Genomic DNA, 14645 nt, shown 5'->3' with positions numbered 1-14645 from the left:
TATTCCTGAAGTTGGACGTGCTGAATACTGTTTAAACACAGGCTTACCAGCAACAAGATGGCCATACAAGGTCCTTCCCTGAAGACTGGGTCTGCTCTCTAAGCTCCTCTCTTACTTTTTACTTTAGTTGCTTGGCCCTATCCCTCCTTGCCATAGCCCTTCTCTTTTTTATGCGGTCCTACCTCATTTTTTTTTGCCACTGGCTCTAACTATTGGCACAACTATTACCCCTTCCAGGCCTAACAGATCATGAGGCACATCCAAGCTCTGCTAAACCAGCACTATAACTATTCAAGTTATTCTCATCCAAACTGTTTCAGAAAGCAAGAATAGGCAGTAGAAGGGTGTATTTGTTCTCTCACACTGTCTACCGGTTTACTGAAATTTTGGATGTCATCCTGCAGAGTGCTGAGAGCCCTTTCTTGCTACTGTGCTGAGCATGCTTCTGAATTAGGCTATTTGCTACATAGCAGGACCAAACAAGGACTAGATTATTAATAATCATCAATCCCAAAACAGAACTTCCAAACTTCCACTTTCAGAAAAATCAAAGATTTTTTTTTTTTAATTTCTCTAAGGACAAAGTTGAAATCCTATGATATTTTAAGAATCAAAGGACTCTATAATACAGTGATTTTTGTATCTTTTTTTAAATCACCTTCATTTCTTCTTTCACCTTCAGTATAACTTGTGACTAGTTTTAATTTGTATCATAGATAATACGTCAAACAGTCAAAACAAAAAAATATTGTTTTTCTAAAAGCCCGGTGCTTTGACAAATTCCTTAGAATAACAGTGTGTTCCTGCAAATATCATGATTCTGCCTAGTTCATAGTTTTCAATGAGAAATTATTCAGAAAGAAAATTTTGACTGCTTCTAATTACCAGAATATTTTTGAGTTGTAATCTGGATAGTCATTGTTTCCTAAAAGGGCTATAGGTGGAGCAACTTACCCCGAGGTCCAAACATATAGTCCACAAACTCATTTACTTCCTGGTCAAAAGCTTTCAGATGCTCCTAAAAAAAAAAAAAAAAAAAAAGGACATATAACAACAACATTATCTCATGGCTCACACAGAAAATACAAAAATAAGTAAAGAGTAATTTGGCAAAGAGCATGTCATGATGCTTAAGTATTTCCAGGGCATGACACACCAGGTATTCTGAAAAAAAAAAAAATCTTTAAAAATGAATTTAATGAATAGAGGCCTCACTACTGGAAACAGTGCCAAAACTCTAGAACTCTTTAGAAAGTGAACCATGTCTGAAATGAGGTTTTACTAATGAAGTAAAAGCCATACAACAGTGTGGAAGTAAACAGTGAAGTAAAATCCGCACAGCAAATCCATCTGTGATGAATGTCATTTTCTCTCTAGTAAAGATGTTCTTTTTGTTTGTTTTTGTTCTCTTTCTTCAACTAAAATCACTTTTTGTAGAGAGGATCTGACAATTGCTTTGGTAAGCTTCACAAAGCTGCATGGCTATCACCGGGCTAGTGACAGCATATGAGCTGAATATATTGACACTTTGCTCTTAAAGAGGGAAACCTTTGGGGTGAGCCAACTAAGATTTTGCTAAATGAGGCACTGAGTTCTAAGGACAAGTTGGCAGGAGATTCCAGGCCTCCAGTAATGACGTTCAGGCCATGCAGGGAGGCAGGAAAAGGAGGAATTTTACAGAGACTTTGTGTTTTGAGGTCTAAGCCAATGAAGCTGCTAAGCTGGCAGGCTCAGTGCTTTTGTGACGATTGGTGACTGAGTTGGGAGCTAAGCCCTGACCAATGCAGGCCTTCCCTCAGTCACATGTGGTGGCCTCTCCAAAATAACCTCCTCCCAGACTCTGGTTCTGGGCAGCGGCTTCCTGCACACTGGTGCCTGAACAGCTCTTTGCCCCAAGTCTGGCTTCAGCCAGGTTCTTCCTCTGTGCTTTCCAACAATTCCTTCCTGTGCTTGATGAATCAATTTCAGCACTTAGCAAATGCAGCCAAACTGAGGAGAAAGACAGAGACAACGAGCATCTCCATGAGGCAAGAGCTGCCAAGGGCTGTGTGCGCCTTCAAATGCCAGATATCTTCACAACAGCTTGGGCTGCAGCCTCCATTAGCACATTTGCCTTTTGAAGAGCCACATTTGCACCCTGACAAGTCCAGGCACTGGGTTGTGGTGTGGGCAGGGAGAAGCTGCTGGCCCTCCCAAGCCCCATGTGTTTCTTCCCCTCTGAAGTTTTGGTCATCAGGATGTTCAATGTGAACAGCTTTTATGTGAATACATAGGTACAGCTGAGACCTCCTAGGGAGCAAGAGGTTTTGCAGCATCTGAGGCTGCAAAACTGCTTCTCCAAAATGCTGCTGTGTTCACATTATCTTAGAAAAATACACCACCATCATAAAAAAAAAAAAAAGTATTTTTCTTTTATTCTTCTTTAAACAAAAAAAAAAGAAAAGAAAAGCAAACACTCAAAAAGCATAACAACAACAGAAAGGAATCAACAAACACTAGACAGGAATTGCTCTGAAAAAGGAGAGAAGGAAACTGATTCGTGATACTTCATACTTCACAGCACTGAAGAAACTGAACCAGACTTTAGGAAGTTGTCCTGACTGCTGGCTCTGGGGAAGGGTGTTTTCTTGGCTGCAGACAACCCCCTTGGCATCCAAAGAATGCCTTCTGTTGTAGGATGCCACTTTGCTTCCAGGATGTGCAAAAGATCTGCTTCCATTTTTACACCTTCAGCTATGCAGCTCGTCAGCTAACATTTCATGGTGTAGGTATTGCCATTTGGGCAATGCCACTTTTTACTGGTCCTCTGTGACTTGCCCACTTCCTGCATTAATATGAAACTGAGCTACTCATGTATTTGGTGTTTTTTTGGTGTGTGTTTAGACTTAGGAGACTGCTTTGGAAAAAATACTTTAATGGATTCAAATGTTTTGTAGTAATGAGCATGCAAAGCTACTTGCTTTCATGGTTACTTTATATAAGCACATCTTACATGTCAGGAATAAAGTAATAAACCATGTATATTCCTTTTATATTTAAATTCTGTAGACAAATCTATTCTAGGCTGCATTTAAATGGAAATTCTAGGCTGACTTCTTCTACCAGTTAGATGGAGGAATAAGAATTGTGGAATAATCACTAAGAAGGAAGAGCAGAATGAAGATTAAAAAAAAAATAAAATAAAAAATTACCAGGATGGCTTTTTGCAGAGGTTACTGTTTTGATTGATCTGACTTGTGACTTTTGCCCTCTTACACCTGGCTAGTATGAACCAACAACACACTGAGTAGATGATACAGTCTAAAGCTAAATCTACCTCCTTAAGTGTGTGCTTAAATGACTCAGTAGAGACTTGTACCAGCTCCCAACTCTGCTCCACTCTACCTTAATTAGCAATTGATTGATTCAATGTCTGGTTTGCTTTTCATACGTCATTTGAGAGTAGAAATTTTTCTACTAGGCACAGCAAAATAAATAAATATACTTTAAAGTGACCCAACATTTGCCTCCCCTTTAACTCTCCTGCAACTTATTTTACCTTACAGGAAGAAAAAAAAAAGTTGTTTGGCTGTCTTACAGATTTACAGTGTTGTTAAAGATGATGTATTTGTTTATATTCTGAACACTAGTACTAATATTTTGGAAAAAAATATTCTTAGTTTAAAAAAGTTAGATGACTGGTCCGTCACCTTTCTTTGGTGCTTATTAAGAAAGTTCTGTGGAACTTTCTCTATGTCTTCGAAAGACTAGACTGTATTTCTGGACTTTAGAACATGTCCTTAATAGTTCCTGCCTCTGGACAGACTAGATGAAAACGTCTTGCTCAACATGATCAGTTGTATTTGTAAAGAAAAGCAAATAAAACCAGTCTGAACAAAAATACATGCTCTGAGAACTCAATGCTCTCTGGAAAATCACTGTAATAGCCTTTACCGGTGAAAGTATTTCAGCTACACGGCTAAAGATTAATGTGTGTTTCTTGATTTTCCTTCTGTTGTACAGGACACTGCTCTTGTCATTGGGAATGCTAGCAGTTTGGAAGGACTAGGACAAATTAGTGGAAGATCTATTTACCTACACCTACAAAAAACACATTAGGTTATTCAAACAGATCAAAGCACCCAAGAGGAAAAATGGGGAGGGAGAATAAAGCCAGTGATGATAAAGCAACATGGAGATTTCTTATGAATTTCAATATTTTTAGAACAGAAATGGGAATAAGTAACTAACTTGTTTGATCTTTTGGGAGAGACTGAAGAGGAACGACCACCAACAGGCCAGGAAACCCACCCAAAGTGGATCCTCTTGGCTGCTGTCACAAACCCTTTGGAAAGAGAATTTGCTCCCAGGTATGGGGTCTCTGTAACCAGGAGAATTCTAAAGACTGATATTCCAAAATTAAAGGCTCCTTGAAATTCAGAGACAGCAATACTGGATCTGCTGAGATGGGATGAGGAACTTACATTCAAAACATTCTTTGTGTGCATAAAGTACTATTACAGAGAATAACTTTGAAATACAACTAAAAGGTAATTCTTAAGTATATGCATACATGCTGATGTAGGTTTGTGAGGCTTTTTGTTTGATTATGTGGATTTTAAATCACTTTCTGAAATAAAGGTCCTACAGATGAGTAAACTGCATTTAATCTTTCTTACACTGTCTGGAAATCTTTTTTATGCAAATGCTTGGAATATCAGTTAGTATCTCAAAAATCCAAAACAATTTGTTGCTTGTTCTTACACAGCTATGCAGAAACTAACGCACTCTATAGGCAAAGAGATCTCATTTCAGGCTTCAAACAAAAAACAGAAGTAGGTGTCAGCTTCTGCTTGCCCATCCAGCTTTTGGAAGTAAATGTGATATTTGAAACAACCATGATAGAAAATATATATATTAAGTGTATGGTGATTTCTTTCTTATTATTTAGATGACATCTTTTCCTTAATTCCCTGAAGACTTCTGCTCCATAAATAGTCAGCTACTGAGCACTAATGGAATTAATCAGAATTTATCAGCATGTTTAAAGGAAACAATTTTAGATGCCTGCCCATATTTGAATGGCCAAGTATTAAACAAGCAGTGGAAAACTATAGTGTTGGCTCCAGAATGGCTGCAATATGGGCTGAAATGAAGCAAAGAAAAGGCTAAGATAAATCTCAGGACTGTGGTGTAACTGCTCACAAAATGAATTATCTTTTTTATTGCTTGGAGGATTTAAAATTAATCTGGAACAAAGATGTGTAATGCAGGACAATTCTTCATCAAAAGATTGTTTCAGACCACCTTTTAGGTTTTTGTCTTCATCTTTTATGATTTGTGTTGTATCTGTAGGGGAAAGCAACAGACAGATGAAGCTGAAGGCAGAAAGATGAGTCAGAGGCTGCTATGGGCTGTGTCACTAGAACAAGGGGGAAGTTAAATGAAATTTGGTGACAAGACATCCAGAAGTTGACTGTTGCTATAAGCAATTTATAATTAGCATATGGAACTGACTGCTAGATAATTTCACTGAAAGTAAGAACAAGCCGGAGTGAGCTCAAGAGAGAAACAGGCAGCAGTCTGGGGGATGACTGCCACTTCTCCCAATGGATAGACAGGAGGGGAGGCAGGGAGGGAAGGAACAAAATAGCTAGAAAGGAACTTATCTTAGATCTTCTTTAGCACTTCAGATGAATTGTTTAAAGAAGCAGAAACTGGACTCTTTATTTGATATGGTAATTTTGGAGCTCCATGTTCTGGGACATTCAGTCAACTCTGATGACTGACTAAGATTAAGGGCTAGCTAGCATCACAGAAACTTAATCAGCCCAGAAATACTGCCATAGCTCCTAGGAAGAGCACAGCCCTCTGACTGTGATAAACTGTGCTGGCTGGAGGACTATTTTGTCAATGCAAGATGCATCCATGCAGGGTGTGTTTGCTAGCACAACAATCTTGCTGTTTGATTCCTTCCTAACAATTGGCTTTGCAAAGCCAGCAGAATTTTGTAACTGTATTGTCCTAAGAAGGAATGTACTTCAGTGCAACAGCAGTGACCCAAGACAAGCAGTACTGCAGGAAGGAAAGTTCTGCTAGTGATCCAGGTCCAGAGTGGTGCCCATGTAATACATGAACAATGTTTGGTAACACTCCTGTCTTGCAGAAGATAATAAAAAATGATTAATAGAGAGAACTATTGGTGACTTCATCTAAAGATATAGTTATTTTAGAGCTACAAGAAAAGAGAGATCTGTACCTTTGTTTCAGAAATGCAAGTTGTGTAATGCATTTTAATTTAATGCAAAAATCTCTTTGAAAAAATACAGTATGGTAGAGAAAAATAAACAAACAAAAGAAGGCTGTTCCAGCTTAGCACAGAAAACAAAAAGCAGTCTTCATGTGTTTCTTTTCTCTTTCTACCACCCTTCTTCTAAAAGCTTTCACAAGAAATTGTAATTGCTCCAGGAAATAAAGATGCTGTTTTTTTCTGGACAATAAATTATTTAAAGAATTTCAAGAGCATCTTAAAAGTTACAACAAATAACACTGCTTGAGAAATATAAAGTATTTCTAATGGATTTCTGTAAGGTACACATTTTATTTGAAAGCAGTTTATCTGAATTTCAATATCCTCCAACCAGATTATATTTTATTCCTATTATTTTCTCACACTTTACATTATATGCTCCATTCTACTGCTAAAGCTTGCATGCCTACGTGCAAATGCCTGGGCATTTTCCAGTTACTATTAACCAAGTTCAGCACTTTTTGTGACAAAGAGGGCAATATCTTTGCATCTGAGCATCATTTTTTGCAAGTATTTGGAAATGGCTGAATGCATGTTAGCATCCTGTGTGAACCTGGTAACTTTCAGACATGCCGGTTATCGGAGAGATTAAGTTAGTGGGGGAGCTGAGTCATCAAATAGGCTGGCTTCTACCTTTTCTCTAGAGGAGATGGAGAACAGCTGTTTGGAAAGTGATTACAGCCAAAAGTGCTGAGCTCCTGGGCTGATTTAGACATCACAGAGAAAGCGGAGCTGATGGTGGTGTTCCTGAGGGTACAAAGGTAACAGGAAGGTGAGGCTTGCAGATTTTTGCCTTGGTAGTTGCTTGGGTTATGCTGCCTGCAAGAAAATGCTGTGTATTCAGTGGCTTCCTCAATAAGTAGATCAGTTAATGATTTGTTATGTGAAAAATGAGTGTAATAATGCAAAGATTGGTAAATGTGGAAAGACACAGCTCAATATGTGGTTATAGGTACAGAGCTGTGCAGTTTTAGCTGATTGTAGACAGAGGCTTTTATTTTCAGCACTTACTGCAATTGGGCTGCCCAGATAGCTAGATTTGGAATTACAGATTTTTTTTTCTGAAATATTTTACTTATTTTCTCCTCTCTTCTCAAAACTTCCAAGTGAGGGCACTTGTGTCTAACAGTTCTCTTATTTTATTGCTCCTTGCTGGCATTTACCACTTGGTTTAGCAGTGTCTTCAGGAAAGGAGTAGGCTACCAGCATCACCTGTGCCAAGCCCAAAGCAAAACATTTGGCTTAGTTTCCAGGAGCATGCTAAAAGATGCTACTTACACAGCAAAATGAATTTCTTCATTACCACCTTGACTTTTAGTTCTGCATTTTTCTACTTGAAATCATCTTGCAAGGGAGGGTTAAATCTTCAAAGGAGTCTTGGGTGTAGTCTGTTCGCTAATTACCTTTATTGTAAACTGTCTTCATTATGAGTGGGCTTGTTTAAAAAAAAAAAAAAAAGCTTAAAATGAAAGGGAATCTCTCTATAAGACAACGAAGAGGATTCAGAAAGTATGTTCCTTGCTCCAGTCTGGATTGAGGGCTGCAGTATTTGTGCCTGTTGGTGTTTGGGAATAAGGATGATAAGATGTGGTCTTGTATTGTGAAATTACATCCCCAGCATATCTGTGCTCTGTAGCAAACTGCGAGGAGTGGAGTTAGAGATCCAGAGAACCCCTTCTACCCCTCCTTTCTTTTCTCCAGATGTTTTTTGGGGGTATTGCTGGTTCTAAAGCACCTTGGACAGTGCCTATAATGGCACTGTGTCAGCAGGTGGTTCTGTGGCTTGATGGTGGAGAAACTTCCACATCCACCTCTGTGGAACATGTGTTTGGGTGCCCTACATAAGAAACTGAGGACACAGCTCTTCTAACAAGCTGTTGCTTAGACATCTTACAGGGAATTACTCCCAGAGCATTAGTAGGCCACTTTCTGTTAATGGTGGAGCTTTGCCATGCTGCTCACGAGGCACTTGCACTGAGCATGCCTTGCTCATTGTCCTCCCAAAACACATGCTGTGTGAGGGGCTCCTGCCAGGCACTGAGGACAATGGTTAATCATGGAGAGGAGTGCTGCCATCCAAATCATAGTTCTCGGTCCTCCCTTTCTTCACATGGACAAAAATCTGTGCCTAATAAGGTCTGTAGCTGGAAGCTATGTACCTTCATCACTGCATTTGAAAAATATGGTGTTGCCTAACAAGAATAGATAGGGGTGTTAGGTGAGGAAGGGGGCTTGATGATGGGGAATGCAGCATGCTTCCCCATCTCCCTCGTTTGTCTAAGCATAGTGTCCAGTAGCAGGAAGGAAAACACCTCTTGGGCTTGGCTTTTCCTGCAGGCAGCAGGTTGTGCTGGAGCAAAAAGGGACAGCCACCTGCTTAAGGAGGCTTCTGTGCTTCAGACAAGACTTCAGCTTTCAGCTCAGGGTAGGAGATCTACCCAAGTAGGTAAGTTATGCTGGGTATTTCATGCAGCACACCTGTGCTCCATCATGTTTGAAATGCAATGAGGGGGGAGGAAAAAATAATTTACTTTTGGGCTTTCCCAACACTCACCTTCCTTAAAAAAAAGAAGGTCACAAAACGAAGATCAAATGCTAAACGTTTGTGTGCTTTCATTCTCACTTCCTAATGAATAAAAAATACTCTGCTTTATTTTTTCCCTCTTCCAAAAGGTTTAATACTTGTTTTAAGTAAAACAAGTAACACTTGCTTAGCACTGAATTTTAGCACTTGTACTGTAAGTCTTCACAAACCATCACAGTTCTTTTGTCTTTCTGAAAATGCTAAATTCTATCTGCAATGAAGTAGAATACTAAGTTCTACCTTGTACCACTAAATTTATAATAATACAGGAAGAAAAAACAAGACCAGCATGTACCACTTTAATGGGGTTATATTTGCGGAGTTGTGCTGCGTTGTACTTAGCATAAAGTTCCTGAAACCAGATTCCCTGACTTTGGGGTTGCCATCACAAGTAGTCACTCTGTGAGCCCCTTGAGTCTGCGTGAAAGGCCTTTACGGCCAGGAGGCTCTAGAAAAGAAATGTGTTTTCTCTCAGGAGTCTGAGCTGTTTCCAGATGAGGAGCAAACATATTCCAGGCTTTTTTGCTTCTGGAGAAATGGCACTAATTCTTCGGCTCATTCTGCTTTGGGATTTTTATTTATGTCTTAACAAGAAGTCTCTTTTCAGCAGGGTTTTGCAGTCCTGCTCAGTGCCACAGCTGCTCAGCCCACATCTGGGAATAAGGACCCAGGTGGAGAAACATTTGCTTTATGGCTTCTGCCAGGACTCGGATCAGGTCCAAGCACCATCATTGCCAAAGGTGAGTAAGCCCTAAGAGGCAGAACAATTTATCATGAAAATCCTGTAAGCAAGTAATAAGCTATTTCAGACATCAGTCTTTGCTTCTAGACTATTCAGCCTGCTAGCAGTCATAAACAATACTGTATTAATTTATCACAGAGAAAGGTAAGCCTGGCTTATTGACTGTATTAGCCATGCTACTGTCAGATTGTAATGTCATTGTGAGACAATTTTTTAAATAATCATCTGTTTAGTTACTTTAAGTAATATTTATTGCTTAAAAATATTATTTTAAGGAAAAGGAACTTAGATTTTTTTTTCCACCACACTTTTTTGGGTTAGCATCAAAGTGTTTTAAGAACCAATTAATAATTATTGAGTTTCCCAACATCAATTTATAATTTAATTACTTGAAAGTGTGCAGCCTATCATGCGTTTTTCACTGCTATATCTTTTAAAATGCTGAGTGGTTGTACTCTCTCCAGGATGGGAAATCCCCTTTCTAGAATCACTGCTTGCAGGATATCCCTTCTACAACTTTCGAACTTTTTTTTTCTCTCAATTCATTATAATCATGTTAAATAATGATTAAAATAAAATACAGCAATCACAGTGCTCAAAATAGACCGTATCTTCTTTTAAAAGAAGAGTGGAAAGAAAAGGTGACTGCTGTGGCCCACTTTGTAATACGTCAGTCATATACACTCCCCAAAACTACATCTGTAAAATCCATCCACTTGCTTGTTATCAGAGTTTCGAAATGAAACTGTCACCAGAGCAGATCAGTACAATCCTTTTAAAAGTAATCCTACACAATTCTACCTGCTACACAGGGCAACATCAGCTTAACTTGTAATTAAAGAAGATTTCTCTAGGGAGACTTCAGATGTGGCCTGTCAGTTCCTCAGAAAACAGTAGCAACTATTGATCTCATTTTTCCTTTGCTCTTAACAACCAGATTTAAAAATGACAGCATGACCTGAGATGGAGCATGATTCCTGACAGTGGCAAGGCTGTATGACTGTGAGAGAATAAACTAAAAGGAAATGAGTCAAAAATGAAAGCATAAAATAAATTCAGCCTCCCCCTTTATGCCTGAGTGAATAAGTCGCTTTCTTAGGCAAAGTACCAGCACTTTGGAACTGGTCCTGGCTTGAATAAGAGAAAGTTTCCCTTGGAGCAGGAAGGTCCTTAAGTTACAAGCAAAGAGACACAGAGGTTTTTTTTACAGAGAGGATAATTCTGTTACAGTTGTTTCCTTATTACTCTCTTTAGCTCTTGTTGGCTTTACAAGGGACTGAAGACGGATCAGTATTGGAATTCACTTTACATCAGCAATATGAAAGCCTGAGCAGTCCAGTGTATCTGCTTCCAAACAGCTAGACTTAATAGATGATGCCTAACCAAGCTACTTAATGAATAGGTAGTGTGTCAATTTGTGTTGTATAAGAGCAATCTAGACAGTTGCAATTTAAGAAGCACAGGAAAATAACTTTATTCTACCAGAGCAAGGAGGGCTTTGGATTAACCAGGTTGATTTTTTTTTTTTTTTAGAACAGAGTATTCCCCAAAGCTTTGCACGCATATACAGCTTCTGCTCCACATACACCACATACCTTATTATAAAGATTTTGCAGTGAAAAGCCAGCACCCCAAATTTAGAGCCATACAATGAATAAACACGATGGGGACAGGTAGTAAGTGGAATGGTAGGGAAAAATTATGGTAAAAAGCTTACAAGGAGCTCACTTTTTTGGGGCATGCCATATCATGACAACTTTGTCCTCCTCACTAACTTCAGATTTTGTCACTACCGAGAAGATTATTTTGTACATTAGTATAATGCATGCAGGGCTTTTATTTTTTTGTACTTGGCGTGTGTTTGGACCCTTTTCTGGAGAAAGCAAAAGTGACAGACAGAAAACATGTCCTTGCTAGCACTGTGAATATCTTTTTCACAGTTTTCCACTGTAACAAACTGTAAGATTGAGGATGAATAGCAGATCCTAAGCCTCTCTGCAGGATCTCATGGCTAGCTGGACAAGAAACCTTATTTTAAAAAAAAAAAAAAGGCCAAAGCTTCAGTTTTCCCACAGTCCTGGCAGCACAGTGAGACAAAGGATACTCTATGCCTGAGAAGTAGGTTTCTTGATTGCTGTCCTAGATGTCTGCAATGTAACCCTGTGTCCCCACGACAGGCATTAATGTGCAAGGGACTGCCTGCCCCTCCTGTTGCAGGCAGGGAGGATCAAAAAAAGATTTTCTAAAATGTGTTCCCTGAGCAGGGTTCTCCAGTACCGAAGGGTTTTACCTGGCTTCCTTCAGCAGCTCATTCCAGTGCTGCAGGGCATCTGCCTAGCAGAGGTGGTGGTGGTGGGGGAGACATCAGGAGTACTTGTATTCCCCTGTGGTTTGAAATTCTCATTCCTCAGTACAAGCTTAAAAGACGGCCTGTGGGGTTCTCTTTTTTAAAATAATTAAAATGAAAAAAACTTAAGATTTTTTTCTATATATCTTCAATTCCTTGACAGACAATTGTCGTTAGCCCTTTAGAAAACTGCAAGTCAGAAACTCAACTGGTAAAATCTTAACTATTAATTAATTGCTTAATTAAGACTTTTTTTTCCCACAATACTAACTCCCTTTATAGGCACACTTTTGGTATGGACAGCAGCGGCAGAAGACTGAATACAGCCTGTGAAGCACATAACAAAAATGAAAGTCTGAGAGCTGTCGGAAAAACTGACAGCTATATGCATATATGTAAGTAATACCTGTTTCAACCCAAATCACCAAGGAATTCACCTTGTCAGGATATAGAGGGTAAAATATACTTCTAATATATGTAATGCTAAAGATACTGTACATAAGAAAATGAATGAAAGGAAGTACATTTTGTTTACAACATTTAATTACGTACAGTATATACAGTCAATGTACTATGAATTTCTGGAGTTCACAACTATTTTTTCATGCTATTTGAGTAATTTAAAGCTTTTATTGCTACTGAATGTGTACAGGATACTATTTTAAGTATATAAACTTCTAGGAGCAAATACACAATTATAGCGTAGGATGCCTCAGACTTCTTGGCAGTGCTGGCTGTACAACTGCTATATGTCTCAGTTAAAGTGCAGCCATTTAATTAGAACTGTCCAAATAGGAGCTCTTTGGTAACTGGGCTCATCCTTAGTTAAATAAATTAAGCAAAACTCATATGTGCAACAACACAGGACAGACCTGCAGCAAAGGTGCTGAGGGCAGTAATCTTGTCTACTGGCACAGTTGGAATTGGATCAGATGTTCATATACTTGGTTGGCCTTCGTAGTAACTACTCTAGTTACTATAGATCTCCCATACTAAAGCCCCTCTGAGCTAACATGCTAAGTTCCTAAAGTTACATATTCTAGAGGTTAAAGTTAGGCTTTCAAACTTTTTACTGCCACAGTAAAACTAGAATTATATTTTTAAAAATACCTGTAAATCAAGATTATCACTGACCTCTGTAAGTCAGAAAACCCACAAAAACATGTCTACAGTAATGCCTGTAAGTCAGAAAACCCACAAAAACATGTCTACAGTAATGCCTGTACACTTGCTTTGTTTCTCAAACGCCTTAATAGCTTTATTGTGAGGATTAAATTAGACAAAGAGATGAAATCTACTCAGTTTTATTTCCTTTGTGGAAAACTGTATGTATCAGCATACAGTCAGACCGGGCTAACTTCCCAAAGGCAAAATACATCAAAATTATTGAATTACACATTGTATTCACCAGGAGATACTCACATTTTCTTGCCATACAGGAGCAGACCTGAAAGAAGCAGGAGATCTAAGAGGGGGATGGCACATTGCATAACTATAACCCATCACTTTGGGGCTAAATGCTGTGCTAGCCACTGAGTGCCACCAAGACTGTCAGAGCTCCATGTGGGTGTATTGGTCTCCTTGGCCAGACTCACCAGGCCCACTGCCAGGAGTGCAGCCTTCATACTTTAATTTCTCTTCAAAACTTGTGATGAAGGAATCTGGCAGAATAGCTTAGTGCTTCGGGGTATCTTGTAGCAGTGTCTTTAGCTACAGGTGCTTTAATTGCTGGCCTTGGAGAAATGGCAGAGCTGCGCCAGCTGTAAGAAATCAGCCAGTTTTCTTCCTTACTCAGAGCTTGGTTATAAGAAGGGAAAGGTACTGAAAAATGCTGGAGTGTGGGAGGCTAAGAATAAAAGAGATTTGTTCTGTATGGGAATAAAAATGCCACAATGTGTTCTTTCCATTATTCTCAGAGGCTGGTAAGACAGGCCTTGTTGTAGCCTGTTTTAACCACATCCTTAGTAGTGACAACACTCAACTCACAGATTCGTTCTTACTTTGGGTGAAGAAAATCTGATTTAGTTTATCTGCCCACTAGAGAAACGGGTTGTTCTTGTTCAGCAGTCATTTGCTAAGCTACTTCCTGACAAGTTGCTGCCCAATAGCACAGACCCTCTCCTGAATGATTTATAGGGATGTAAGTGGAAGAAAGGGAAGGGAAAGAGTGGAGGGAGAAGAAGGTGTTTGTACTGTGCTGCCATGGATTAGAGTCCAGATCCAAGCTTCTACAGTTTCAGCCTTAATCTTCCAACATGCACAAAGCCTTTCAATTTCACTTCTAGGTCATTATCCAAGTAGAAAACCATCTAACTGCGGCGTAAGGAATCCAGGTAGGTACATAACCAAGTACTGGAAACTTTACAGTTAGTTGTAAGTATAACTCACTCTGGAAGAGAAACCTGAGGTTTTAGGTCAAAGTGCCTGCTTATAAAACTAAAATCTATACATTAAACTTAAAATCATACAGATTTTAAGCTTATGAGTTTAACAAACATCATCTAATTTTGATCTTCTAATCCTTGTAACCTTGGGTCCCTTAACTGTTAAGTACAGATGAGGTTCAATGCTGCCCTGTTGTGGCAGGTAGCTGTCCAGAGGAAAAAGGAGTTGCTGGCAAGGTCAGCCCAAACTGAGACCTGATATACATCACAGGCACCAATCAAGCCTCTGGTACTAGTTT

At 39.1% G+C, this 14645-nt stretch overlaps 1 protein-coding gene and 1 long non-coding RNA gene across 2 annotated transcripts in view; one reads left to right on the top strand and one right to left on the bottom strand.

Moving 5' to 3' along the window:
- The window catches only part of ELOVL2 (ELOVL fatty acid elongase 2), a 48932-nt gene that overhangs the window by 25241 nt on the left and 9046 nt on the right, over positions 1-14645 (bottom strand). The window contains exon 2 of the mRNA XM_013190493.3: positions 955-1018. Coding sequence (XP_013045947.1) covers positions 955-1018 — 64 coding nt within the window. The remainder of the gene's footprint in view (positions 1-954; positions 1019-14645) is intronic.
- On the top strand, positions 6674-14272 carry LOC106041855 (uncharacterized). Its single transcript, XR_010829417.1, has 4 exons — positions 6674-7061; positions 9481-9613; positions 12245-12357; positions 14248-14272. It is a non-coding gene; the product is annotated as an uncharacterized lncRNA (long non-coding RNA).

Source organism: Anser cygnoides, chromosome 2 (genome assembly GCF_040182565.1).
Source record: "Anser cygnoides isolate HZ-2024a breed goose chromosome 2, Taihu_goose_T2T_genome, whole genome shotgun sequence".
Taxonomy (NCBI): domain Eukaryota; kingdom Metazoa; phylum Chordata; class Aves; order Anseriformes; family Anatidae; genus Anser; species Anser cygnoides.
This window is presented reverse-complemented; position numbering and strand designations above follow the sequence as displayed.